This window comes from Salvia splendens, chromosome 16 (assembly GCF_004379255.2).
Source record: "Salvia splendens isolate huo1 chromosome 16, SspV2, whole genome shotgun sequence".
In the NCBI taxonomy this organism is placed as follows: Eukaryota; Viridiplantae; Streptophyta; class Magnoliopsida; order Lamiales; family Lamiaceae; genus Salvia; species Salvia splendens.
In genome coordinates, this window is record NC_056047.1 from 5,715,175 (window position 1) to 5,741,983 (window position 26,809).

The window sequence follows — 26,809 nt, forward strand, 5'->3', positions numbered from 1 at the left end:
TGCTGAAGTTAAGCCACCTATCTGCAAAATCCTCTGGAAGCCGAGTTCGGTTGTTCCGAGCAGATGAAGAATAAGCAGGTCGACGAGATGCTATCCTCGACCCAACGCCTCTTCCCCGAGCCCGAGAAGTCCTAACACCTCGGCGATGAAGAGTCTCTGCAATAATCATCTGCTGATCCTGCTCGCTCATAGTCACAACTCCTCGGCGAATTTCAGTCCGTCCCTGTCTTGACGATTCCGGTTGCTCCTGAGCCCGTTCTCGTCTTGACGTTTCCGGCTGTTCCGGAGTTCGTTGTTGGCTGGGAGTAGGATTTTGAACAAGGGAACCAGAGGTTTGATCTGGAGTGCGAGCATCTGTTGGCGCGATATGCCGAAGGAATCTTTCTATGGAGGGGCGCCGAGAAAGAACAATGTTGTACCGAGAAGCCCAACGCCGCAGTGATGTCACAACTTGTTGGCAAGCCGGGCTCTCCAGCACATTGTTCATACGGAGTACATGATATTCCTCCCACAGTTCGTCAACTCGACTCTGAACATCTGATATGGTCATTCCCCCGCGCACACGGATGTAATCCTCATACGCAGTCCTCTCAGCAATGGCCGTATTCAGCTCGGCCTCCAGATCTTTCTTATCGGACTCTAAGTCCTTGATATCGGCCTCCAGCTTCACTAAACGAGCCAGAAGCTCGTCATTCTTCGTCTGATCGGCTATAGCTCTTCTCTCAGCTTCGTCCAAAGCCGAAGAGTACAGCCGTTTCCAGTGAAGTATCTCCATCTCCTTGGGTACAAAGCAGCTATATTAGTTCGGCAGCTGTACCGAGCAGATAGTAAAATACAACAGGAATAAAGGCGAGTACGAAAAGCTATACGAAGACAAGTGTAGAGAATTTTTCATTCACAAGGAAAATTTTTTACACTAGGGCTTCAAGGCCATTTTACAAGGAAGAAACTAGACTAAGAGAAGGGAGACGAAATCATACTCCGCCAGCTTCGTCTCCGGCTCCTCGGTCTGGTACAGCTTCTTTCTCCTGGGCTACCTCAGCCTCAGCCTCGCCTCCTGCCGGCCTCGCCTCCGCCTCCTGATCGGCTTCCTTCTCCGGATGCCCGGCCTGATCGACTTCGGCCTCCCGCTCCAGCGGCTCGGCCTCACCCTCTCCGTTGTAAGTCGAAGCGGGTGAAACGGGTCCCACGGAGGCAAAGATAGCCTCCAGGTTCTCGTCCCGATCAGCTCGACAACTCCGGACTCGGTCTGCAGAAAGCAGGACCGAGGATGAAGCGAGCTCCTCAAGGAGCGGCAGATTCTGAAGCCGAGCTGCTATCTCTCGGCTGTACTGAGGCAGCACGACGTCGGCCCCCTGCTCGCCCTTATCGGTAATTAGCCTTACCAGACTACCGACAAAGGCCGAGAACTGGCTGCTCAAAAAGAGTTTCTCCGTGTAAACACGGAGAGCCTCCCCCTGGGAAGCCACATCGGCTGCCTCCTTCTGAGCCTCCCGGAGCTTCGTCTGCTCTCGCAGGATGATCAGCTGGTTTTTGGCTGACCGAGCTTCCTCCTGAGCCGAGATCCTAGCAGCTCGGGCCCTCTCAAATTTGGCCTCAGCCTGTTCGGCCAGACTACGAGCAAGATGCAACTCCTTCTGCATCTCCTCGTAGTCGTGGGATACTTTGGAGAGCTCCACGGAGACGAGCTTGGCTCTCTGAAGATGAACAAGAAAAAAAAAACTCAACAGAATGGCCATCAAAAAATGTGGAAAAGAAGCCGAGTCAGAAAGCTTACCTCCACAAAATTCGTCGGCCATTGAAAAGGCTCAGGGACGTGTTCCGGGATGTCTGCAACCACCTCGGAGATGACCAGCTCTTTCCCCGGCACTTTTGGGGACTCATGAAATTTCCCCTTCCCTTTAGCCGAAGACGACTCCGGCTCTTTCGGATCCGAAGAAGAGGTTTTTTGCCTCTTCGGATTCTTCTCGGCTTCAGACGCCGAGCAAGGGGCTCTCTGCCTCTCCGGCTCCACAAGCTCGGAGGACTTTCGGATAGCTTTGTTCAGCATATACACTGCCAAAAAGCAAGAAAGCAAGGTTAGTTTTCTTCGTTAAAGCAGTAGAGCATAAAGATAAAGAAAAATCCTCACCCTCGGCCTCTTCGTCCGAAGACGAGATGTCGAACACGACGTCGCCCTTGACGAGCTCAGACTCCGTGTATTGTTTCCTAACTATGGGAATCTTGTTGAGCTCGCCATCGAGCTCGTCCAACGGTTCAGGCCGAGGGTGACGGATAACGGACTTCGGCCCTCTCCAGGGAAAACTAGGAGCCGCGGTCCTATCATAGTAGAAGAAGCGGTTTTGCCACTTCGGCCACTTCGTTTTACAAAAGGCCCTAAAGGGCTGTACAGGGATCAAGTAAAACCAAGACCCCTTCCTCTTAAATTGAAAGAATTTAAGGATCGTCTTCAAAGACAAATCCCTTCCTAACCTACGGAGTTCGGCAGCGAAGGCCGACAAGTGCCTCCAAGAGTTCGGAGTCACCTGGCCTAAAGGAAGCTGAAAAAAATCTAGTAAATCTATAAAGGCAGAAGGGAGGGGGAAACGAAGCCCGCATTCTAAGCAGGCCTCGTACACGGTGGCGTAACCCTCCGGCGGGGAGTCAGCCCTATGATCACCGTCAGGTACCACCACCTTCCCCCCAGGAAAAGAGTATTTTTCGTGAAGGGATATCACAGTATCCTTACTCAAGATACTGTGAAAATACTCTACGGTCTTCTCCCCGGATTCTTTCCGGCTAGAAGACCCCTTACCCCCTTTTCTACCGCTACCAGACTCAGACGAAGAAGAAGCAGACATGGTTCTTACTCTTTGAAAGTTTGAAGAAATCCTGTGGAAATTTTTGAAAGCGGAAGGAAATTTTTCACGCAAAAGATCGAGAGTGCAGAAGAAGCCAACAGCAAAGGTGTTCGAATGATGAAGAAAGGCGGTATTTATCAGATTTGGAAAAGATTTCAAATCATCGCACCGTTTCATATCCCACCTTTTCAGGATTCGACGGCCGGATTTTACTGTCGCATTTAATGCAGCATTTAATGCAGTCACGCGCAGGGCACGTCCCCTGACTTCAGCCTCCCCCGTACCCTTTTCCAGAATGCCGAAGTGACTCGCTTCGCCGAAGAGATTCACTTCGCTTTTCGGGGGGGGTAGTGATGGGGTGCGTACTAAACAAGCCCAACAGCAATGACGGCCCATCAGCCCAAAGCCCAAGGAAGAGTATGAGTTCGGCATTACCAAAGAGTTCGGCCTCAGCCTACAGCTCGGTAAAAGCCAACCTATCAAGCTCTACTCTCAGATCGGCAACCAAAGCAGGAGTACGAGTTCGGCATTACCAAAGAGTTCGGCCTCAGCCTACAGCTCGGTAAAAGCCATCCAATCAAGCTCTGCTCTCAGGTCGGCATCAAGCTCTACTCTCAGATCGGCAACCAAAGCAGTTCGGTCTCAGTATTCGACCGAACAAGGAGTTAGTGGACCCATACAGGATGTCCAACACACCCACTACCACGTGGTGTCAACTCAGGCCACGATCGTAGGCCATGACCTACGCTACATCCACGATCTTAGGCCATGACCTACACGACATCCACGACTTAGGGTGGTGATGCAAGCCACGATCTTAGTTCAAGATATAAATAGAACTTAGATCAGATAGAAGAGGGTTAAGCTCTCTAGAGATAAAATAGCAAATAGCAAGTTTGTATTTGTAAGCTGTAGAAAACAGATCAAGCAATACAATCTTGCCCTCCCTTCTTCCCGTGGACGTAGATTTACTTCAGTAAATCGAACCACGTAAATTCTTTGTGTCGTAGTTTTCATTCTCTACCAGCAATTACTAACATCAGAAATTCGCGGATCCATCACTCAGCATCCTCCATAGTGAATAAAAATAATACTAAGCATACTTCATCCATTTTTTCATAATTGAGTCATTTTTTCATTTCAACAAAAAATTTATTTATAATTAAGTCATTTTCCTTTGTATATTGTTATAATTAGCTTGCTTTTTTATTTCATACTTTAATTTCTTTATTATTTTATCTATTTTATTACCTACTCAGTTACAATTTCATTAGATGATGTAATAAAATTGTAGGAAGACTATGCGGTCTCCAATTGGCTTTAAATGGACCTAGTTTTTGGAGAGAGTGGCCTCCATTTACATTTATTTGAAAATAGAAATATGACATGGCAGTCGACTGTTGTCATCGAAATATAATTTTAATAATGTATTTCTTACAACTAAGTATTATAACAATCTCATTAATATCAATATTAAAGGCTGAACCAAATTTCAATTGCAATAATTTTTAAATTAGTTGGGGGCCAATTTGCATGACTCCCTTATCAGTGGCGAAGCTAGGATTTTTTTCGATAGGGGCCCAAATCACTATAAATAACTATAAGGGTCACTATTAATAATCATATGGTTCATTTCGATGTTGGCGACATTGGAAGACTCAAAATAATTTATATTTAATATATTTAATTTTTATTTAAATTTAATATAGATGGAAACAATTTTCAATATGAAGTGACAAAGATTTAAAACCAAGCTAATTATTGGTGTAAAAGAGAACAAATAGCAAAGGAAGTAGAATATACACATTATATTGTATAAGTAGAAAGAAAAGAGAAGAAAAAGAACAAATAGAAAAGCTAATAGAAGTGGAATATACACATTATATTGTATAAGTAGAAAAAAAAGAGAAGAAAAACAAAGAGAAATGAAATATCTAGCCACAAAGATTCAAACTTCCCGCCCTTGAGGTTAGTAGATGCCTTAGGGCACCCGCAAGGCTGTGCCGTTGCGGTTCCTATGCCGTTCCGCCCGTGGCGGCACGCGTTGCAGGCCTCGTTCCATCGCCATTCCGTTCCCATGCCGTTCCCATACCGTGCCGCGTTCCGTTCCGGAGGAACGCGGAACGAAACGTTCCGCCACGCACCGAGGCGACGTGGCGGCCTCCCATTCGAGGCGTGAAGCCCACTCGCTGCCCTGCGAGTGGGCTTCGTCCCGGTGACGCAATAATTCAATTTTTTTTAAAAAAATTCGAATCTAAATTTTTTTTTTTGCAACGGTAATGTGACCGTTTCCGTTTTGTATTTTTTATTTATTTTTTATTTATTTATTTACTCTATAAATACTCCTATTTCATACTCATTTCAATCACAAACACACATCTATTCCTCTCTATTTCCACCCCAATTTTCATCTCAAATCAACTCTGCTTTCCTTCTCCCAAATTTAATCAAAATAATGGATCATTTTGAACAAATGCGTCAAATATTGCAACAATCACTTGAAGAAGATCGACGACGGGAGGCCGAAGAAGCCGCGCCGCCGCAACGACGCTCCCGTACGTACATCCATCGTAACCGGGAGGAAGCCGCTGCAAGGTTAGTACGCGGCTACTTCTGCGATAACCTGGTTTGGGGAGATACGTACTTCCGTCGCCGTTTCCGCATGGGGAAACCTTTATTTCTCCACATCGCGAATACTTTGGCAGCCCGGGAAGAGTTCTTCCAGGAAGGGTACGACGCGGTTGGCCGTCCCAGCCACACGACGCTGCAGAAATGTACTGCAGCAATCCGCCAGCTTGCGACTGGACAAACGACCGACATGTTCGACGAATACCTCCACATCGGAGACAGCACTGGGCGAATGTGCTTGCTCAAATTCTGCAAAGGCGTCCGGGCAGCCTTCACCGACGAATTTCTCCGGAGGCCAAGCACGACCGATTGTCAGTTCCTGCTCGACCTTCACGAAACAGTGCACGGATTCCCCGGGATGCTCGGCAGCGTCGATTGCATGCACTGGCAATGGAAGAATTGCCCGGTGGCGTGGAAGGGGTCCTACACGAGCGGCCACAAAGGCACCCACCCACACAAAGAGAATTACCCAGTCCGACCTCTTGACCGAAGTTTTGGATGGTAAAGCGCCGGCCATCAACTTCGTCACCAACAACCGGCTTTATAAAATGGGGTACTATCTCGCCGATGGCATCTACCCGAAGTGACCTACCTTCGTGAAGACGTGCACTGGGTCTGCGAACCCAAAGCAGGCTCTTTTTGCGCAGAAGCAGGAGGCTGCTCGCAAGGATGTTGAGAGGGCGTTCGGGGTTCTCCAAGCGCGCTTCGACATCATCAAAGCCCCGGCTCGTACGTGGTTCATGGAAAACATGGTCGACATCATGTATACGTGCATAATCTTGCACAACATGATTGTCCAAGACGAAGGACCCGAGGCGGGAAATTGGTTCGACGACTAATCCCCCGGAAGCTCAACCGCAAGTAGTCCGCCTCGAAGTGGAGCGCATCCGTCTATACAAGAACGGTTATCTATTCGTGCAAGGACACGCGACTCTAGTGCCCACACCCAACTCCAACAGGATCTAATTGAGCACATTTGGGCAAATTTTGGCGGATAAAATTATTAAAATTGTGTACTTTTATTTTTTTAGGATTTTAATTGTGTGCTTTTTATTTTTCTAAAAGTTAAATTTTTTTTAATGTTGTGTGTTTTTTAATAAAGTGTGTTTGTTTGTTAATAAAGTGTGTTTATTTAAATTGAATTGGGTTGGAAATAAAAAAAATGAAATTGAATGAATAGTAATTTAAGGAACGGTTAAGGAACGGAGGGTTGCAGGTTCCGTTCCTTAGTTAAGGAATGGAGTAAAAAAGTACAGTGGGGCACTCAAATAGTGGTTTAAGGAACGGTATAGGAACAGCGTTGTGGATGGCCTTATCCAAACAAATGAGCTATGATTATTAAATATACATTGTTGCTTGAATATATAATATATAGTAAATAACTAAATTGATGGGGGACCAAGGACTCCCCTGACCCCAACGTGGCTTCGCCACTGTTCCTTGTAAGTGTTCCTTATAAGTATCATATCGTAACTCAAATATAAATACAAATACCGATAAAAACACTTGAATATTGTGGCACAAAATAACTTACTTTGATAACCATATGCACGAACCCAATTGACACGAGTTGCCAGTGGCCACCCATATATAATTCTCACAAATATGCCAGTATATTATGTTTGCCAACATAAATTTGACTACATCTATTTGGATTTATTTGTTCTCCCGCAAGAAAAGTTAGGTCATCCACTACGCTGTCTATATACCGTCCCTTAACTACTATTTAACCACTATTTGAGGGCTCCAATATCCTTTTTTTCCTCCATCCCTTAACTAAGGGACGAAACCTGCAACGCTCCGTCCCTTAACCGTCCCTTAATTACTATTCATTCAATTTCAATTTTTATTTTTTTGCCAACCCAATTCAATTTAAACAAACACAATTCATTAAAATTAAAACAACATTACAACATAAAATAAAAATACAACTTAAAATTTAAAAAAAACATAATTAAAATCTTAAAAAAATAAAAATGACATAATTTAAAATATAATTTTATATGGACATCCTTAAATGTTTTATGTTTCACTTTCGATGTGGGACAAAATCATTCTTGGATGTTTCTATAAAAGAGAAACACCAAGAATGATTTTGTCCCACATCGAAAGTGAAACATAAAACATTCAAGGATGTCTCTATAAAAGAAGAACAACCAAGAATGATTTTATCCCACATCAAAAGTGAAACATAAAGCATTCAAGGTTGTCTCTATAAAAAGAGAAGCAACCAAGAATGACTTTGTCCCACATCGAAAGTGGAACATAAAACATTCAAGGTTGTCTCTATAAAAGAGAAGCAACCAAGAATGACTCTGTCCCACATCGAAAGTGGAACATAAAACATTGGTTGTCTCTATAAAAGAGAAACAACCAAGAATGACTTTGTCCCACATCGAAAATGGATAAAACATTCAAAGTTGTATCTATAAAAAAGAATCAACCAAGAATGAGTTTCATAAATTTGCAAGCCCATCAAATATATGTGGGCTATTACGAATTTCTTGTATTTAATTATTTGTAAAAATTGTTCTTAAATATAAAAATAATTTTTATAAATAAAAAGTATTTTTTTTAAATTCTATTTTTTTAAAAAAATTGATTTATTGCGTCATCCGTGACGACGCCCACTCGCGGGCCAGCGAGTGGGCGTCACGCATGCATCGGGGGCGCGCCACTTGTCTCGCGGATACGGGCTACGGGACGGGATGAACGTTGCAACGCGTCCCGCGGCGGAACCGTCCCTCCGGGACGGAACGCGAGCTCGCGGGACTCGTAGTGGATGCTCTTAAAGAAAAGGAAGATTACTTTCTTGTGAATATCATACAACCCAAGCAACGTATAAAAAGACGGAATAGCCCCTATACTCTCTGTTAAATTACAGATGCTGACATCACTGCTCCACCACCATCGCCGTCACTCCCTCACACAGTCACCGAGCTTTCGCCTCTTTCAAACGAAAATGAAAAAACAAAAAGGAGGAAAAACAAACAATTTGAATAAATTAAACAACAAAAAAGATGCCCAATCACTAAACAGTGCCCACCACCATTTGTTCAGTTCCCCTTTCCCAACACTTTTTTCCTCCACCCCATATATCCTCTTTGTATTTTCTCTTGCACTTTTCTTCTTGCCCTCGATTGCTCCTTTCAAATTAAAAGAAGATAGAAAACCGCTGAGATTTCAACTTGGTTTCTTCCCTCAGAACAGAACCCAATTCTTTGCTTGCAGTTAAAGCTTGATTTTTTACTAAAAAACTCGCGTTTTTCCGGTTATTTTGTTCCTGCTTGCTCAAGATTCGTGTTTTTGGTGATATTTTACACCTATGCGAAGTGGGTTCTGAAAGGGGAAAAGAGAAGGGTTTGATTTGAGGGGAAGAATATGTCGCTGGAGGTGGCGACTGTTGTGGAAGATGCGGTGGAATATTCGTTCGCGATGGAATATCACGGGCCTCCGATTACCCGTGAGCTGCCGCGGGCCGTGCCCATCAATGTGGATCGGATTCCGGTGGCCTCCGTCGTCTCTCCGCTGCCGTTTCCTGACACTTTGTCGCTGCCCGTGGTGCAGCCGATATCCGCGGCCGACATAATCGGCAAGAAGCTAACTAGGGATTTGAAATTGAGCTCCTCCTCCGCCGAGCTGCTAACCGTTTCGCCGACTTCGGTGATTGCTTTCGAGTCGCAGAATAATGAGGTGAGTGAGGGTTCTTACAGTAAAGAGCTGGGTTTGGGGACTGAAACTAGCGTTTCTCCTAGCTCGGTTATTAATGCATCGCTAGAAAGTGAGACTGAAAATCGCAATAGTAATGATGTCTGTGCTTTGTCCGGTGAACTGAGCAGTGATTTTGAGTGTTGCAATCGTGATGATGCATTGAGTGGAGTGAACGAGAGGGGGTATTCCTCGATTAGCCACGATGAGTTTGTTGGTGGGGTTGGGAGCTCGGGTGTTTTAGGGTCTTCGGATAGCTTTGAGAAGTCGATGGAATTTTCAGGGAGTCTGCGTAAGTCGAGGCTATCGAGTGCTTATAAGGATACCTTAGACTTCAACGAGTCAAACAGAACGGATTGGGAGTCTAATGAGTCAGTTCTGAGTGCCGATTATCTTTCCTCTAGGGTTTCATCTCGCAAGTTTGGGGACCAGAATCAAGATTCTGGTGGCGGTGATGTGAGGCGTGCCCCGGTGGTGACATTTTGTGATATTGAGTCGGATGATGAGAATGCTAATGACGACTACAGCCGTTCTGAGCCTGAGGTGGTCAGAATGAAGAAAGAACCTGCTGCAAAAGTCAGGAAAGGAGCGTGTTACCGGTGCTTGAAAGGAAACCGGTTTACGGAGAAGGAGGTGTGCATGGTCTGTGATGCTAAGTATTGTAATAATTGTGTGCTTAGAGCAATGGGGTCGATGCCTGAGGGTAGGAAGTGCGTCACCTGCATTGGTTACCCTATTAGTGAGTCGAAGCGTGTCTCTTTGGGAAAATGCTCGAGAATGCTCAAGCGATTGCTCAATGATCTGGAAGTTAAGCAGATAATGAAAGCTGAGAAATTTTGTGAGGTGAATCAGTTGCCTCCTGAGTATATCTCCGTAAATGGTAGGCCTCTATATCACGATGAGCTCGTCATGCTCCAGAGCTGCTCTAATCCACCGAAGAAGCTGAAGCCGGGAAATTATTGGTATGACAAAGTATCAGGTCTTTGGGGAAAGGTGAGCTGTGATGACCTTTATTTACTATCCCTGAAACTTCGTTTTTAGCCATTGCTGATGAAGTTGGTAATATTTTGAATTTCGCAGGAAGGGCAGAAGCCATTACAAATTATTGCTCCTCATCTCAATGTTGGGGGTCCTGTTAAAGCAGATGCTAGCAATGGGAACACCCAAGTTTACATAAATGGTCGTGAGATCACCAAAGTGGAATTGCGTATGCTAAAGGTTGGCATTTGGTTATTTATAGGGGTATATTTGAAAACCCCTCTTTCAACAGTTTTTTATAATACTTGTCTTCTGTATTTTATTTAGTTAGCAGGAGTTCAGTGTGCTGGAAATCCACATTTTTGGGTGAATGAAGATGGTTCGTACCAAGAGGAGGGACAAAAAAATACGAAAGGTTTTATTTGGGGCAAGGTTTGGCTTCTGCTTAATCTGTTTTTGTACTATTATTTTATTTTATTACTCAGTGTTCTTCTTATGAATATCATATTTTCCCCAACCCTATTGTTGCTACTATTCAGGCTGGAACAAAGCTGCTTTGTGCTGTTCTTTCTCTCCCAGTTCCCTCTAAATCATCTGATCCCTGTGGAGAACAAATATCTAGCTCAATCAGTCGGAGCATGCCGGATTATCTTGAGCAGAGAGCGATTCAGAAGCTTCTTCTGATTGGATATAGTGGATCTGGAACAAGTACCATTTTTAAACAGGTAACGATGAAGATTCTACCCACATTTATTGCAAGTTGAAGCACACTTTCTGATCATATTGTTGGATAAACAAAATTTTTCTTTATTTATCACTTATCCTTCATGTTTCCTTTGTTATATAAACATCCCCTTCTCAAAAGCCTAACTTACGGATAGGATAGTTCATAAGGAGGTGCTTGCTTTGGTATGGTTGTTTTCATTATTGGAGATGTATTCTATGTGTTTGGTTTGATGGTAATGCATCATTGGAATACCTAATAATTCCATCCCTACCCTTTATAAATTCCTATATTTCCAAAACTGTCCTCATGAAACCCTGGAGATATTCACCCTTATTTCCGCCACCATTTTGAAGCCTCCAGCTAGTCGTCTTGTTTTCCCTTCAACTGGTGCTGCTGCTTGAAGTCAATCTCCGTTCGATTTGCGGAAGGTCTGGCAAGTGCGTAGATTTCTCACAACTGCTCTCACATAGTCTCTCCTTCATGGTTTTGTCTCATTGTGTCACGGCCTCACGGGCACTTGTAACACTTTTTGTGTGGGGGGAAAGTAGATTAGAAAGAGACCTCCTTGCTCGCCTTTCCCGAATGCTTTACGCCATATAGCGGAAGAAATTAGGATTGTATGACGAATAGAGGGGTCGATTCCAGCATCAGAAAACTAACATTGGTCAGTAATGGCGCAAATTGAGGGGGTGTGTGTCTGATAGTGCGATGGGAGGCGAGCTCGAAGAGCTAGCGGTCGACGAAAATGGAGGAGGGATTCCAGACATAAAAATTTGGGGATAAAGAATAAATGGCGCTGCTGGGAAATACTTAAATTGTGGAGAAAGAATAATTTGGAGGGTTATTTGAGTAATTGCAAAGACTTAACTACTCTTGAAAGATTGACCCTGAATTGTATCACTGTTTTTTCGGCAGATATGCTAACTAATTAATCGTACATTTATGAGGCGGGCCTTCCTCCTGAACTCGGGCTTGACAGTTATGGTATATGGCAAAACAAACATGAGAAAAGATCATCAAACAGCAGATAACTTACCCTAAATGCCAAAGCAAACACCTCCTAAGTTGGATGCAAGAATTTTTTGAGATTGTAGGACTTTTATTTGGGTTTAAGTTTATGTTCAATTTTATGGACTTATTATAATGGTCTTTTATCAACAGTATATGTTTCTTTTAGGCTATAACAACTCTTAGAAAGATGCGAAAACTCGGCCTTCTTTTCTATATCTCATCTAGTTCATACCTTGAAATGCCATACATCCTTCCCGGCAACATACCGTTTGAATATGAGGAGGAAGCTGTTATGTAAAACTACATGCCATACATATATGGTGGTGCAGGCTTGCAGCAATGTTAATGACAAATTGACTATTTTGCTTACTCTTTAGTGTTGAAAGAAAAGATTTGACCGCATTTAACTGTATGGGCTTTCTTTAATCTCCATTTTATGATATCTCGTGATTGATTTCCATATCAGTGTTTCCAAATTAGATGCTTAAGTTTATGGTAGGATAATAAATATTTCAACATTTAGCATTTTAACAAGTCTGCTTTTGTTGGATTAGGCTAGAATTCTTTATAAAGACTTACCCTTTTCTGAGGATGAGCGGGAACACATTACATTAGTCATCCAGAGCCATGTGTATAACTATATTGGAATACTACTTGAGGGACGTGAACGATTTGAAGAAGAAAGTTTGCATGAATTGAGGCAACATCAGTCTTGTGATGGACCTGATGGTACAACTCCTGCAGGTACATTTTTCTGATATTCAGTTTCCTTATTTGTTAAATGTAAGTAAAAATATCATTGGTTGGTTTCATGTTGGGATTCAATTGTACATACACTAAATATTCTTGTGTATTCCTCGTTTGCTCTTTTCGACTGCGTGTGGCAGAGCTTATAAGCTCCCCAACTTTCTTTGGTAATTTAAACAGAATAATATATTCAACCTAACTACAAAATTACAAATACAATAGGAAAAATAATTTTTTTTGTGATTTTAGCCCACCATGGAATTCTAAACTTTACTCAATCCCAAACCTACTCTAAAAATACTTCTTCGTCCTCAGAGATTCTCCAATTCCTTTCTAACCAAAATACCTACATAGGGCAAGAAAAATGACTCCCCATTACATCAGCCTACAAGCATGAAGAAAAATAATTAGCATACCTTTTTCTCTGTAGTTAACAGTAAACATTTACCCAAAGATAAGATACAAGTATCAGGAAAGGGATGCCAAATACATATTTTTGGAGAGTCACATTTATCTCTATCAAACATGAATAGATAACACAATGAGCTTCAGGAGTAAATCCCGCCCGGCAAACAGTGCCTACTTGTTACTAACAAATTGTCTCCCTACCCTACCCTATCCTCATGTCATGACAATTTAATGAGCTGAAGCTATTGTAACAAATAACATATCAACTCAAATGAAAGTAATCTAAACTAATCGAACAAATATTTAATGAAAGTTTAGTCAAGCATTGGCTGTCACTCTTCTATCTATGATATACATAGCTTTTCATTTTCCCTGCACATGTAAACCTTATCTGTATCATATCGTCTCCCAGATTTTCTAACCAGGAACTGCTTCATTAAAGAACATTTGATTCTAGAATTGATGGTGGTAAAACAACTACCTTTAGTGTACTATATTAAGTGGTCTCTGTTATCTAATTACTTTAACTGGTGAATACTACTCAATAGCACTGCTCTGAGTGCTGACTGAAGTCTTTTATGATTCATTTACATGTATGCTGTCACAGTTAATGTGTTATATCTGGATGTAATCCCCCCTATCTTTGGTTTATGACAGGAGATGTTGATGGCAATGGTGAAGAGACACCTTATTCAATCGGTCCACGACTGAAGGCATTCTCAGATTGGCTACTTAGAATCATGGCATCAGGATCTTTGGAAGCAATATTTCCTGCTGCTAGTCGGGAATATGCACCACTGGTTGAGGAGTTGTGTAGTAGTGCTGCTTTCAAGGCAACTTACAAACGGCGACATGAATTGGAAAGCCTCCCCAAAATTTCAAGTTACTTCCTAGAACAGGCAAGATTATTTACCATCATACATGTTGCTCTGTCCAAGTAATGATCTGTCTAAATAGATTGAGCACCAAATAATTTATTATGTAACTCACAAATTTGTTTGTGGGTGGCTTTGTTTATTTCTAGGCGATCATTTAAAGGGTACTGAATTAATAGTCTAACACAATCGTATACCTTACATGACATATCCAAATGCCGTTGACTTCTGAAAGTGAATTTTAAGCTCTATGGATTTGCTGATCCTTCTGGAAATAACAAGTGCCCTAGATTTGTGTGCTGTGGACAAAATCTGAGCAGTCCACAAGTTATTTTGAATGTGATGAAACATTCACATGTAAATAAGGTTTTCTGTTATTCATAGGAAAGCTCTTCCAGATAACAAATTGAGTTATGTATTCGTTACGATAATCTATATGAACTTTTTCCTCTTCATCAACTGTTTGCCTGATCCTTTATTACTTTGTCTTCTTCCTCTCCAGGCTGTTGAAATTTTGAAACCGGATTACAAACCATCTGATGTGGATATCCTTTATGCTGAACATGTTACTTCATCCAATGGGCTTGCATGTGTTGATTTTTCTTTCCCCGAGCCAGTATATGATGGTGATGACAGTGGTGATCTGCATGATTCCCTGCTCAGGTACTGCACCTAACATTATTTTTCTCCTGAAACTAGTGGGAAAAATCTGGGTGTTAGATTGAGGGGGAAATGGAGTGGAGGTAGGAATGACCATTCCATTCCCTCCATTATTTCATACCAAGCACCTCCGTACAGATTATAGTTATTTTCTCCTAAAAGCTTCAACAAATGAGATTTCTTAGTTTTTTATTTGTTTTATAGAATATCTTTCTGAATGCACCATTTTGTTTCTTTTTGAAACATCTAAGAAAAACATGTAAACAGAAAATTATCTGTAATTTTCCTGAGGTCCCTTCAGGTACCAGCAACTTTGTACTTTATGATCTATCTTGCTTACTTGCTTGATTTGATTGTAAAAAATGCTTGTGGAGTTTTGATTTGTGCAGTCTTGTTTATTGACTCTATTTCTGTTTATTGGTGACAGATACCAGCTAATCAGGTTGCAGGCGAAAGGTTTTGGAGAAAACTGCAAGTGGCTGGAGATGCTTGAAGATGTTCGGATCGTTATCTTTTGCGTTTCTCTAAGCGACTACGATCAGTTTGCTCTTGATGTTGATGGAAACAGAGTGAACAAGATGATGTTGAGCAAAAAGTTCTTCGAGAACATGGTCACTCACCCGACGTTTGATCAGATGGAATTCCTTCTCCTCTTAAACAAATTCGACTCCTTTGAGGAAAAGATTGAACAAGTTCCACTGACTAAATGTGAGTGGTTTGATGATTTCCATCCGGTGATCAGTCGTAATCGTTCCAACAGCAACAACTCAAATCATCCAACCCTGGGGCAGTTGGGTTTCCACTATGTTGCTGTGAAGTTTAAACGGCTGTTTGCTGCCCTGACAGGGCGAAAGCTATATGCATCGGCTGTGAAGGCTCTGGATCCTACCAGTGTAGACACAGCGCTGAAATATGCAAGAGAGGTATTGAACTGGGATGAGGAGAGACCAAATGTTAGTCTGAGTGAATATTCGATTTATAGCACGGAGGCAAGCTCGTTTTCTCATTAAGAATATCTCCCTTGCCCGTTGTACAGAAATCATGTGTAGATGTTGATCCTACTTGCTCTTTCGCCTTAGTCGTGCCATAGCTGATAGAGATTATAGATTTAAAATTTTCCTTTTTAGGTGATTTCTGTGAATTCATGATAGGTAGTGTTAGTACAGATGTAAAATTCCATAAATGAAAGCTACTGCTGTTGTTGGTGTGTGTGGAGTTGATCTTGGTTAATGTATGTACTACTACTAGTTATGAGATGATGGTATAAATCTATTTTCTTGATTTATTCATTTACATTACTGGAAACTACTTTCTTCTTACAACTAACACACATCAAAGGGAGAGGGATTTCGATTCCAAGAAACGAACACAAGGCAGAAAATTCAAATAAACCAAAACGAAATCGCCATCACCAAATGTAATGCAATCACCACACAAGAAATATTAGCATAAGTTTTAAGACTTAAAGAGTCATACTCATAATCTTATCACTACAATTTAACCTCAGAACTATTACAACTGGAATTCAATTGCGGAGTGGCTGAACCTTGATCAGATTCTTCGCGGGAACGAACTCGAAACAGAGGATCTTCTTAGAACCACTAAGAGCGATGTCGTATGAGAGCCGGTTTGCTTTGAGGAATGTGGACCAACCCGCCCCAAAAGCTATCCGCCCCTGAAACACAGTCAACGCCACTCGTGAAGTGTGGCCGCCCACGTACTCTAACGATATCTCCTCCTTGTCGAACAAGCCACAAGCCACAGCAAATTTCTTCGGAATATGCTGCAATTTAAGAAAATAGTCATAAAGATTGATGCCTTTGAAGACACATAAACAGAGGTGGAGAGTGGAGGGATTCTTACAATTTTATAGCAGCGGTAGTCCTTGAGCACAACGATGCAGCGTGGAGGTATGAAGATGGACTTCTCCAAACCACTCACTGCATACACGGTGACCTCGAGTGTGGACTTCTCAACGTAAGTAAAGACGAGCAGCTCGAAGATTTCAAGCTGGGTGTCTTCACAGAATTTTGTCCATCCTTTTTTGAAGAAGTAATGATCCTCTCCTTCTAGATTCTCTTTCTTCACCCTCACCTTCCATGTGTTTCTGCGTATTCTCAGCTCAACTTTTTTTGGCAACATTTTGCCATGCTTCTCCGTGAAGCCTCGAGGCAACCTCTATACACATTACACACCATTTATGGTATTATCAGTTTAACCAAATACTAATAATAAAGGAAGAAGACAAAGACAGAGAAAGAAAGTAAAAGAAATGAGTTACTAGATGGGAAGAGAGCTCCATCAAGATCTTGTAAAATGCAGGCTTGTTCCCTTCCATGGCTGCTGCAGAAAACAAGAAGCTAAAAACTTGTTAACATTTTATTGTAGAAAAAGGGTTTCTACCCTCAAAACTTGCTCAAATTCACGCCACATGTAGATGCATATTTCAGAAGAGCTAAAATAAAACTCACAAGAGAATCTTGAAATATAAAGGCATGAGGCTCACACAGTCACATGCTAATATACAATGTTCCAAAAATTCCATCCTTCATGCTCATAACTTAGCTTAACAAGTTGTATTACACAAACATTCATGCTTCGGTTCAACACTTTTCATGCTTCACAAACTATAGTAAGACTAAGGCATGTCAAGAGCATCACAATACTTCAAACTAAAAACTTGGAAGGGATTGAAAGCTAAGCAACATGCAAAGGAGGCAGAAACAACAACCTCTATGAAAAACTCTTCAAATCCTCCTCTCCTCTCTCTCTCTCTCTGTAGAGTTCGGTTGAGACTTGAGAGTAAATGTGAAGCCAATGGGGAGGAATAAGTGAGAAATGAAATAGAAATAGAGATGGGGTTGTGTTTGCATTTGTTTGGTTAGCACTGATGTGTAGTAAGACATATCTTTTCCATATACTGCTATGCTTTTCAACTGATTTCTTCACATTTCCATAGCGTGTGCAGTCTTCTTCAGATTCCTCAAATACCTAAACAAGAATTGAATTTGAATATCGACAAATCCTTTACTATACTATTTTTTTGTTATTGTCACCTAGTGCTCAGGAAATTACTAATTAAGGTAATTCATATATTTATGAGATCCACTGTCGTTTGTCTATGTGAGACGCTACCTTATTCTCCAACCAAAATCCACAAAAAACAAAATTGAGAAAATGTTGCTCTTTACAATACCAAGACTTATTGTCATATTTGGTGTTAAAATGTTGAACTAACCGAAGTTTTTAATATCAAAGATTGGAGGACTAGTAGGGACTGGAATTAGAGAAATAATCGAAGAAATAGGGACTGGAATTAGAGAAATAATCGAAGAAAACTGCTGCAAAACATTAATAAGTCAAAAAAAGGCTTTGATATAAAATTCTTAGTTAAGTTAGATTAAAACATTGAAATGTACCAAATATATTTAGTGTATGATTTTATTAATATGCACTCATATTTATTCAACTATAAGAAATTAAACTAAATAAAGCCATTACCAAATTAAGTCTGTTTTAACATTATCATATGACATTAATTATGTGATATCAAATTTACACGTGACTTTGCGACAGTTGGCGTACAATAAATAATGCTACAACTTTCCTCAAGAATTTGGCGTGGGATCATTTATTGCTTGGTTCCAAAAACATGTAAACAAAATCACAAGAATTATGCAAATGGGGAATTGGGAATCCATTCGATATATAGTTCACTTCGATTCAATGCTACTTCACACACTGTAATCAATAAAAAAAAACACTACTCTAAATCATAGTATACCAAAATACCTCAATACCAAAACATGTAATACATATGATCATGCATACATAGCATCATTCTCCAATTAGTCTAATTAAGATCCCCTTACTTGACTACAACATTACACAAAAACAAGTCAAGAAATCGAAGAATTCAAGTTGCCTTGGGTCCAGAAAGAAGACAATGCCCCGCTCCCGATTCAAAATAAGCAATAAACCCTAATTTCATGTCGATATCATGCTCCCGCGCAAGCTATTTCTTTAACATGGAAGACATCATGGTCGGGATTGAACTCAAAAGAGTACGCACGTCCTGTCTCTAACGCGTTAACCTTGTAGAATTGTCTCCATCCGATGGCCAGATCAACCCTAAGCCCCTCCGGCCGAGGATCAACTACAACAGATATGTCATTGCTGTCGTTGCCTTGATACACCAACCTCACTTGCCTTTTCACCTTCATATTTGCAGCCATTGAGAACACCCAAGGAAGGTTCTGAACATATAATTAAAACCAATTACCATGAGCTTTTAAGTAATCAACTTTGTTAGTACTACATGGATTTATCAATATATATCTCCAATAAGCAAGATTAATCTTACAAATCTGAGTTTGTGGTGAGGCTTCAGAGTAGCTGCAAAGTAGAGTGGGTTATCCTGTTTGAAAAACCTGCCTTTTGTTTTTCCTGAAACTAGTGTGGGTGGTGGAATCTCCCTTTTCACCAAAAACAAATTTTTTTAAAAAAATACTATATTTCTTCAATATTCTTAAACAAAGAAGATGGAATTGAAATTCGAAGGAAGTATATATACGGTGTTGGCGTTCGTTCTCTTCTTCTTCTTCTCTTAATCCCTCTCTCATCAACAACATCACAGCCATCTGCAGTTTTATAGTAACCACATATATAGTACCATTAATTATGATATCATCAAATGATCAAAATCAAGTAAAATAAAGTGTTACCGCGGGAGGTGGGCGGGCGTCTTCGGCAGCCATAAATAGAGACCTTGAAGGTCGATTGAGCGATGAGGCGAAAAGTGAGGAAGTCGAGGCGATCGAGGAGGTTGTCGTTGACGAACTCCGGCCAGCCATCTATCATGTAGAAATCGGAATCGATAGGTTGTAGGATTACAAGCGATTGGCTAACCGTTAACCGTTGGCACTTCTACCTTCGCTAAACACCCCCATAACCGTTGAGGTATGAATATGAAGGTTTCTTCCCTTTCCACAACTCATAAGGAGTCACATCCTTATTTTTTAGTGGAATTTTATTCAGGATATGATTCGCTGTTAACACAGCCTCCCCCCACATGTTCTGGGATAAACCAGAATTAATCAACAGAGCATTCATCATCTCTTTAAGTGTTCGATTTTTTCGTTCAGCAACTCCATTTGACTGGGGAGAATATGGAGCCGTTGTTTGGTGAATTATACCACTTGCATGACATAATTCTGCAAACGGGGCTACATACTCACCACTTCTATCACTTCGAACACACTTAATTCGACAATTAAGTTGATTTTCGGCTTCATTTTTTAAAGTCTTTAAACGCTTCAATTGCCTCATCTTTACTTCTCAATAAGTAAAGGTAACAATACCTTGTGCAATCATCTATAAATGTGATGAAGTACTTTTTACCACCTCTAGTTTGCACAAATTTTAAATCACATACGTCTGTATGGATTAACTCTAGAGGTTTTGTGCTCCGTTCTACCGAGCGAAACGGTAGCTTGATCATTTTTGCTTCAACACAGACTTCACATTTTTCTTGTGAGTTAAACTTATCTACTTTTAGTAAATTAAGATTTACTAATCTTTTTATAGCATTTAGATTTACATGTCCCAATCTTTTATGCCATAAATCAGAGCACTCAAGCAAATAAGAGGATGTGTCATATTCCTTATTGCTTAATCCTTTTCCACGGTGAATGACTGTATCATTCAGCTCAAAAAGCCCATTCACTAGGTGACCTTCACCTATGTATTTTCCATTCTTGGTCATTATAACCTTTTCGAACTCAAATTCTAGTGAAAATCCATGATTTACTAGAAGTGTGTCTGACACTAAATTATTTCGGATGTCTGGGACATGCAGCACATCCTTGAGGGTAAGAACCTTTCCAGATCCTAATTTTATGAACACATTACCCACACCAACCACCTCAGAAGAGGCTTGGTTTCCCATACGTATTTTTCTACCTCCAACTGATTTGTAAGTAGAAAAAACGCTTCTCTCAGAGCACACATAACATGTGGCACCCGTATCAACAAACCATTCATTGGGATTGTTACCATGGTCCACGTCGGAGACCACTGCGATCACCTCGTGATATTTGTTGTTTATAACAACACGTTCAAATAATTTGTATAGTATTGTTTCAAACAATAAGTACACAATTATATTGAACCAAATGTGCATTGGTATATTCATCAACCCATGCATCCCAATTACTACTACCAAATCTAAATTGGTCTTGCTTGTCAAAAGACAAACGATAAACATCATTCTCAAGAGAATAGATCTCAAGGAATTAACCACTCCATAGCGCATCGACATTGCGACCGTTCGTTGCTTTATTCCAGCTTTGAATTTCATGTTTCCTCCGTCATCGGTCGACATGAATTCAACAAGAGGACAATATTTCGTCTTGCGAATGTTGGAAATATTGTCGCCTATACACGGGAAAACTCTTGCTATTACAAAAGAACAAAACTGGAAGGTAAATATAATAATATAAATTACAACGAAAGTAAAGAGATGCAAACTATAGTATTCTTCAAGTCGAGTCGAGGTATCCCTCTCTCCGCAAGACGAAATACGCCCCGGCTAGTGCTCACGGATTGGCGTAATGTCCCCAAAGATGAAACGACTTTCCTCCTATCGAGTTGAAGCACCTCAAACTCGTAGGCTCCGGCGAACTTGAATTGGAGGCGAGAACCGAGCAATGCGATGCTCCTAAGATGCGAACTAGAGTGCTTGAGCTATGAGAGAAGAGAGAATGATTGTAGGTTGTGTTGTGTGTCTTCCATCTCTCAAAACAAGCCTATTTATAGGCTAGGAGTGGCCACACGAGAGGTCTCGGGTTTAAGGCACCTCATAAACACTTGGAGGTTGAAAAGCCAAAAGACTTAGGAAAAGGAAAGGTTTTGAGTCCTTTCTAATTTCCCACATGTTTTTCCTACAAACATTTTGCTATTTCTCACACTATGATTTACAATCCACATCCTATATGCAATTTCGAATGTATATACGAGTCACGTGAATGAAACTTAGAAATGTATATATAAGATAGTAAGATTTCATAAGTATACAACATAATTAAGAATTTCCATAAGCAGAGTTTTTAAAAGACCTTGTACATTTGACATTTATTATTGATCACAAAAACACACAGATAAAACAGAGGATCCATCTGAATAAACAATGGGGATTTAACACATGACCCCTCGACATGGCAAACATTTATCAAAAACAGAGACAATCACTAGAAGAGTCCCACTCCCACCCTGTAGGAGCAGTAACTTGAAAGTTGGGATTTGCCAAGCTCTGAAGCTCTTCGTTTCCCATACTGAGCATAACTACAACTTTAAAGGATAATTGTTCTTCTCCTTGTAATTCCTCTTGTTCGTCTACCATTCTCTTCGCACCCTTCACTGTTAATTCACTGCACAAATCCAAGACTATAGATTTCAGTGTCGGAATTTCTCCAAGTTCTGTAGGGATCTCCTTCGGTTAGCCATAACAGAAAATACAAAGATTATGTTTAGCCATAACTGAAAATACAAAATATAAGCCCATGTATAACTCGGGATTATGTTTAGCCACAAAGATTGATAAGCATTTCGGTTAAGTAATTTCAGTTTTTGGTTCTGGAAAAGAAATAATGAGTTCTCGAGGGCAACATCAAATTTTAAGGAGAAGTTTAAGCAGGAAATGCTCATCAATCTGTGTGGCAAAATTATATGGATGGGTTTGCACCCAACACTAGTATGGTCACTAAACACATAGTATTTTTCTTCATATTATGCTGATTATATACAGACTAATTAAAATTATTTTAATTAATTTTTTAGGTAAAAATATCATCAAATATCAAGATTCAATTAGTATTTTTTTTTCAGTTTTAGTTAATTTTGAAACTAATCGATTTCAATTTTCAATTTTAGTCAATTAGTTAACTATATTTGAAAATTTATTTTTGTAAAGGAAATGAAAACTAAAATAAAAGCAATAATACGAAAGATTTTTTTCCCAAGGCATAAATATTTTGTTTCCATGTCAAAATTATTTTGCCAAATTTCATCTTTTTCCCTATGATGTAAATTATCTTGTTTCCATGTCAAGATTATTTTGCCAAATTTCATCTTTTTCCATATGATTTTGTTTTTGTCAAGATTATTATATTTTGTTTCCTTGTCAAGATTTTATCTCTCTCTCTTTTTTTTTGTTTCCTTGTCAAAGATAGGGTTTGAATTTAGTTTATGTTGGTTTCTGGGATTACAAGATAACAAAACCGGGCGTAATACAACCCAAAAGAAGGAATACAAAAAAAAAGAACTGAAGTTACAACGAAAATGAAACAACTAAACCAGTATGCTATGACAGCCGAGTCGAGGAGGCCTCTTCCCGCAAGACGAGATACGCCCCGGTAGTGCTCTCGGTTTGGCGTGTCGTCCCCAAAGGTAAAACGGCTACGTCTCTTCTGATGCAGCACCGCAATCAGCATGTGGTATGGCTAGCCTATTTATAGGCCAACCACCATGCAGGGTCAACCAGCCATTGAAGGCTCATCATGGCAAAAACGTAACCGACGTCGGTTACAGGCGTGTGGCTGTAATGTGCCACCCGTGTGTGGAGCGTGTGGATTTCTCACGTGGCAACCGTGACTGTGCCTCGCTTGACGACGTGTCAAGCCACTTGGATTGCTGACTCGGCGGTGGTCCAAAAAGAATAGTTTGGGCCAAGCACCAAGCCCAAAGACCACCCAAAGACCAATTGCCAAGATCCAAGATCCAAGATCCAAGATCAAGATCAAGATCAAGATCGAGATCGAGATCGAGATCGAGATCGGGCTCGGGCCCGAGGCCCGAGGCCCGCGGCCCGCGAGCGCGAGCGCGAGCACGGGCTCGGGCTCGGGCGGGCGGGCGGCGGCGGCGGCGCGCGCGTGTGCGCGCGTGTGGGCTCTTTCACCCATCTTGGTCCACTATAATTATTAAGTAACATAAAGTCACTTAATTTATACACATTAAAGATGTGTTAATCCTCCAATGTGGGATAATTAACACTAGTTAATTATTCCCTAAGCTCCATCTCCAAGCTTTAATTAAAAGCTAATTATGCCCAACTTTAATCCACTATTTCTCACTCACCGGAAATCGGATTTGAGAAAGTGAATATACTACATTTACCTACGTAAAATGTAGATCGACGCTATGTCATTTAATTTCACAAAATTAAATGTCTCGTCACATTTATTATTTGGTCAAAATCCATTGACCGGGCATATTTAATCCATGATTTTTACAATCCCCCACATGAGTGGAAATAGCCGAATGCATATGCATGCAGACACAAGCTCAACCCTCGCGAGGTATATAAGCATAAGGATAGGTAGTTGTTGACTTTGAACCCTCCATAGTCGACACCATCGGATACACAGGCGGCTTAGTAGCGCGATGCTTTGAACTAATCCCCCACGGCGTGCACCGAGACAATGGTGTTAACACTTAAACACCTCAACCTCATCCGTTCTCACGTTTTGTGTCCATTGCGGTCTTGGACACCACTTTGGATTCATAAGTGCGTTTTTTATGAAGCGACCACACTTCGCACTTACGTAGGTGATTCTTAGTCAAGTACCTTGCCATACTTGGTCTCTTTGAGAATTCCATCTCTTTGAGATCCTTAAGAACCATTAAAAGTCATAGACTTAGCCTTTACCACGAGGCAAGTTCTCCAACACTCTATTGCTCTCTAGGGAATAGATATAGTTTGAGTGTTTTTCCATGAACTCTCATAGCTTAGTTGTCCCTTTGAACCAAGTTCTTGGGATCTCCAGTCATCATGGTTGGGTTACCACTATGACAATTCTTTAGTTTGTGGATTTCAAACCCATTCCCTCTAGCAACTTATTCATTTGATCACGGTTTAACCCTTTGGTTAGCGGATCCGCTAGATTATCTATTGACTTCACATAGTCAATTGTAATCACCCCTGTTGTGATCAAATGTCTCACGGTGTTATGTCGTCGACGTATATGTCGAGACTTACCGTTATAGAAACCATTGTTTGCCCTTCCAATAGCCGCTTGGCTATCGCAGTGAATCAGCACTGGTGGCACTGGCTTAGACCAACATGGAATGTCTTCAAGGAAGTTCTTAAGCCACTCGGCTTCCTCACCAGCCTTATCCAAGGCAATGAACTCCGATTCCATTGTTGATCGGGCTATACAGGTCTGTTTTGTGGATTTCCACGATACAGCACCACCCCCAATAGTAAAGACATATCCACTTGTTGAAAGTGAGTCTCTATTATCGGATATCCAATTGGCATCACAGTACCCTTCAAGCACCGGGGGGTATCTCGAGAAGTGTAGCCCAAGATTTTGAGTGTGTTTTAAATATCTCAAAACCCTCACAAGAGCTCTCCAATGCTCTTTGCTTGGATTGCTCGTGTAACGACTTAACTTGTTCACGGCACAAGCAATGTCAGGTCGAGTGCAATTAGTCAAGTACATAATGCACCCGATGACCCGTGCATACTCTTCTTGTGCAACGGGCTCGCCTTTGTTTTTGCTCAAGTGAACGTCGAGTTCAATTGGAGTCTTAACCGGCGCGCCATCATAGGCTTTGAATTTATTCAATATCTTCTCAACCTAATGTGATTGTGTTAAGATGATTCCATCATTCGTTCTTAGAATCTTCATTCCAAGAATTACATCGGCTAGACCCATGTCTTTCATGTCAAAGTTTCTCTTTAACATGGCCTTTGTATCGTTAATTACTTGAGTGTTGCTACCCAAGATTAACATATCATCAACGTAGAGACACACTATAACATGACCGTTATTAGTGCTCTTGATGTAGACACATTTGTCGCACTCGTTGATTTTAAACCCATTTGATAACATCACATTATCAAACTTCAAGTGCCATTGCAATGGCGCTTGTTTCAATCCATATAGGGATTTCACGAGCTTGCATACCTTTTTCTCTTGTCCAGGTACTACAAACCCTTCGGGTTGTTCCATGTAGATTTCGTCTTCTAGTTCACCATTCAGAAACGCGGTCTTTACATCCATTTGATGAATCTCGAGATTGTGCAATGCAGCAATAGCGAGAAGCACCCGGATAGATGTAATCCTTGTTACAGGTGAATAGGTATCGAAGAAGTCATGTCCTTCTTTTTGTTTAAAACCCTTTACTACTAATCGGGCTTTATACTTATCAACTGTTCCATCGGCCTTAAACTTTCTTTTAAGAACCCATTTGCATCCTAAAGGTTTAGCACCTTCGGGCAAATCAACCAACACCCATGTGTGGTTCAGCAAAATTGAATCAATTTCGCTTTGAACAGCTTCTCTCCAATGCAGCCAGTCTGGGCCAGCAAAGGCTACTTTTATCGATGTTGGTTCTTCATCCAACATGAAAGCAATGTAGTCAGGACCAAAAGTTTTTGGTGTTCTGACTCTATTACTACGTCTTAGTACTGTATCTTTTGGATCGGGCCTTGCACGCTTGCGCGATTCAGGTTCCGCATCTGTTGATTTAGAACTAGTGGCTTCTTCTTCCACTTGTTTAGAACTAGTGGCTTCTTCAATTCTTGTCTCAGAATTGGTTGATACTTTTTCCTTATCTTTGCAAGGAAAGGTATTTTCGAGAAATACAGCATTCCTCGACTCAATTGTTGTTCCTACTGTGATAGTCGATATTTCAGACTTGTGAACAACAAATCGATATGCACTACTGTTAAGTGCATATCCAATGAAGATGCAATCAACCGTCTTAGGTCCGATTGTAACTTCTTTGGGCGGAGGAACCATCACCTTTGCCAAACACCCCCACACTTTGAGGTATTTGTAGGATGGCTTCCTTCCCTTCCACAACTCATAAGGAGTAACATCTTTTCCTTTGAGAGGGATTTTATTCAAGATATAGTTTGCTGTCAAAACAGCTTCCCCCCACATGTTATGTGGTAATCCTGAACTGAGTAGCAGTGCATTCATCATCTCTTTTAGAGTTCGATTCTTGCGTTCTGCAACACCATTAGATTGTGGTGAATATGGAGCAGTTGTTTGATGAATTATACCACTTGCGTTGCATAACTCCTCAAACGGGGCTACATATTCGCCTCCTCTATCGCTTCGAATCATTTTGATTTTACAACCAAGTTGATTCTCAACTTCGTTCTTATAATTTTTGAACGCCTCTATTGCTTCATCTTTGCTTCTTAAAAGATAAATGTA

At 41.0% G+C, this 26,809-nt stretch overlaps 2 protein-coding genes across 3 annotated transcripts; one reads left to right on the forward strand and one right to left on the reverse strand.

The window, feature by feature from the left end:
- The first annotated feature begins 8,461 nt into the window (after positions 1–8,461).
- Positions 8,462–15,875, forward strand: LOC121771572 (extra-large guanine nucleotide-binding protein 1-like). The gene is made up of 8 exons (XM_042168391.1): positions 8,462–10,169; positions 10,257–10,394; positions 10,482–10,586; positions 10,694–10,879; positions 12,447–12,636; positions 13,705–13,946; positions 14,425–14,585; positions 15,010–15,875. The coding sequence occupies exons 1-8, from the start codon at positions 8,850–8,852 to the stop codon at positions 15,590–15,592; spliced, it is 2,925 nt and encodes a 974-aa protein (XP_042024325.1). The 5' UTR covers positions 8,462–8,849; the 3' UTR covers positions 15,593–15,875.
- An 88-nt stretch (positions 15,876–15,963) lies between these two features.
- LOC121771573 lies at positions 15,964–17,599 on the reverse strand. 2 transcript variants are annotated; one of them, XM_042168393.1, is made up of 4 exons: positions 17,314–17,599; positions 16,864–16,922; positions 16,446–16,760; positions 15,964–16,365 (listed from the first exon to the last, which is right to left on the reverse strand). In XM_042168393.1, exons 2-4 carry the CDS (start codon positions 16,918–16,920, stop codon positions 16,108–16,110), a joined length of 630 nt encoding a protein of 209 aa, XP_042024327.1. In that variant the 5' UTR covers positions 16,921–16,922; positions 17,314–17,599; the 3' UTR covers positions 15,964–16,107. The 2 variants fall into 2 exon arrangements, with proteins under 2 accessions (XP_042024327.1, XP_042024326.1); XM_042168392.1 differs by having other exon boundaries at positions 16,864–16,925; positions 17,314–17,597.
- Between the last annotated feature and the right edge of the window lie 9,210 nt (positions 17,600–26,809).

Excerpts from the sequence above, each read along its gene's own strand:
- LOC121771572 (XM_042168391.1), top strand. The coding sequence starts at position 8,850 with ATGTCGCTGGAGGTGGCGACTGTTGTGGAAGATGCGGTGGAATATTCG. Across the intron at positions 10,170-10,256 it reads TATCAGGTCTTTGGGGAAAG|GAAGGGCAGAAGCCATTACA; the intron begins GTGAGCTGTGAT and ends TGAATTTCGCAG. Across the intron at positions 14,586-15,009 it reads CTGCATGATTCCCTGCTCAG|ATACCAGCTAATCAGGTTGC; the intron begins GTACTGCACCTA and ends TATTGGTGACAG.
- LOC121771573 (XM_042168393.1), bottom strand. The coding sequence starts at position 16,920 with ATGGAAGGGAACAAGCCTGCATTTTACAAGATCTTGATGGAGCTCTCT. Across the intron at positions 16,761-16,863 it reads TGGAGCTCTCTTCCCATCTA|AGGTTGCCTCGAGGCTTCAC; the intron begins GTAACTCATTTC and ends TAATGTGTATAG. Across the intron at positions 16,366-16,445 it reads ACTACCGCTGCTATAAAATT|CATATTCCGAAGAAATTTGC; the intron begins GTAAGAATCCCT and ends CTTAAATTGCAG.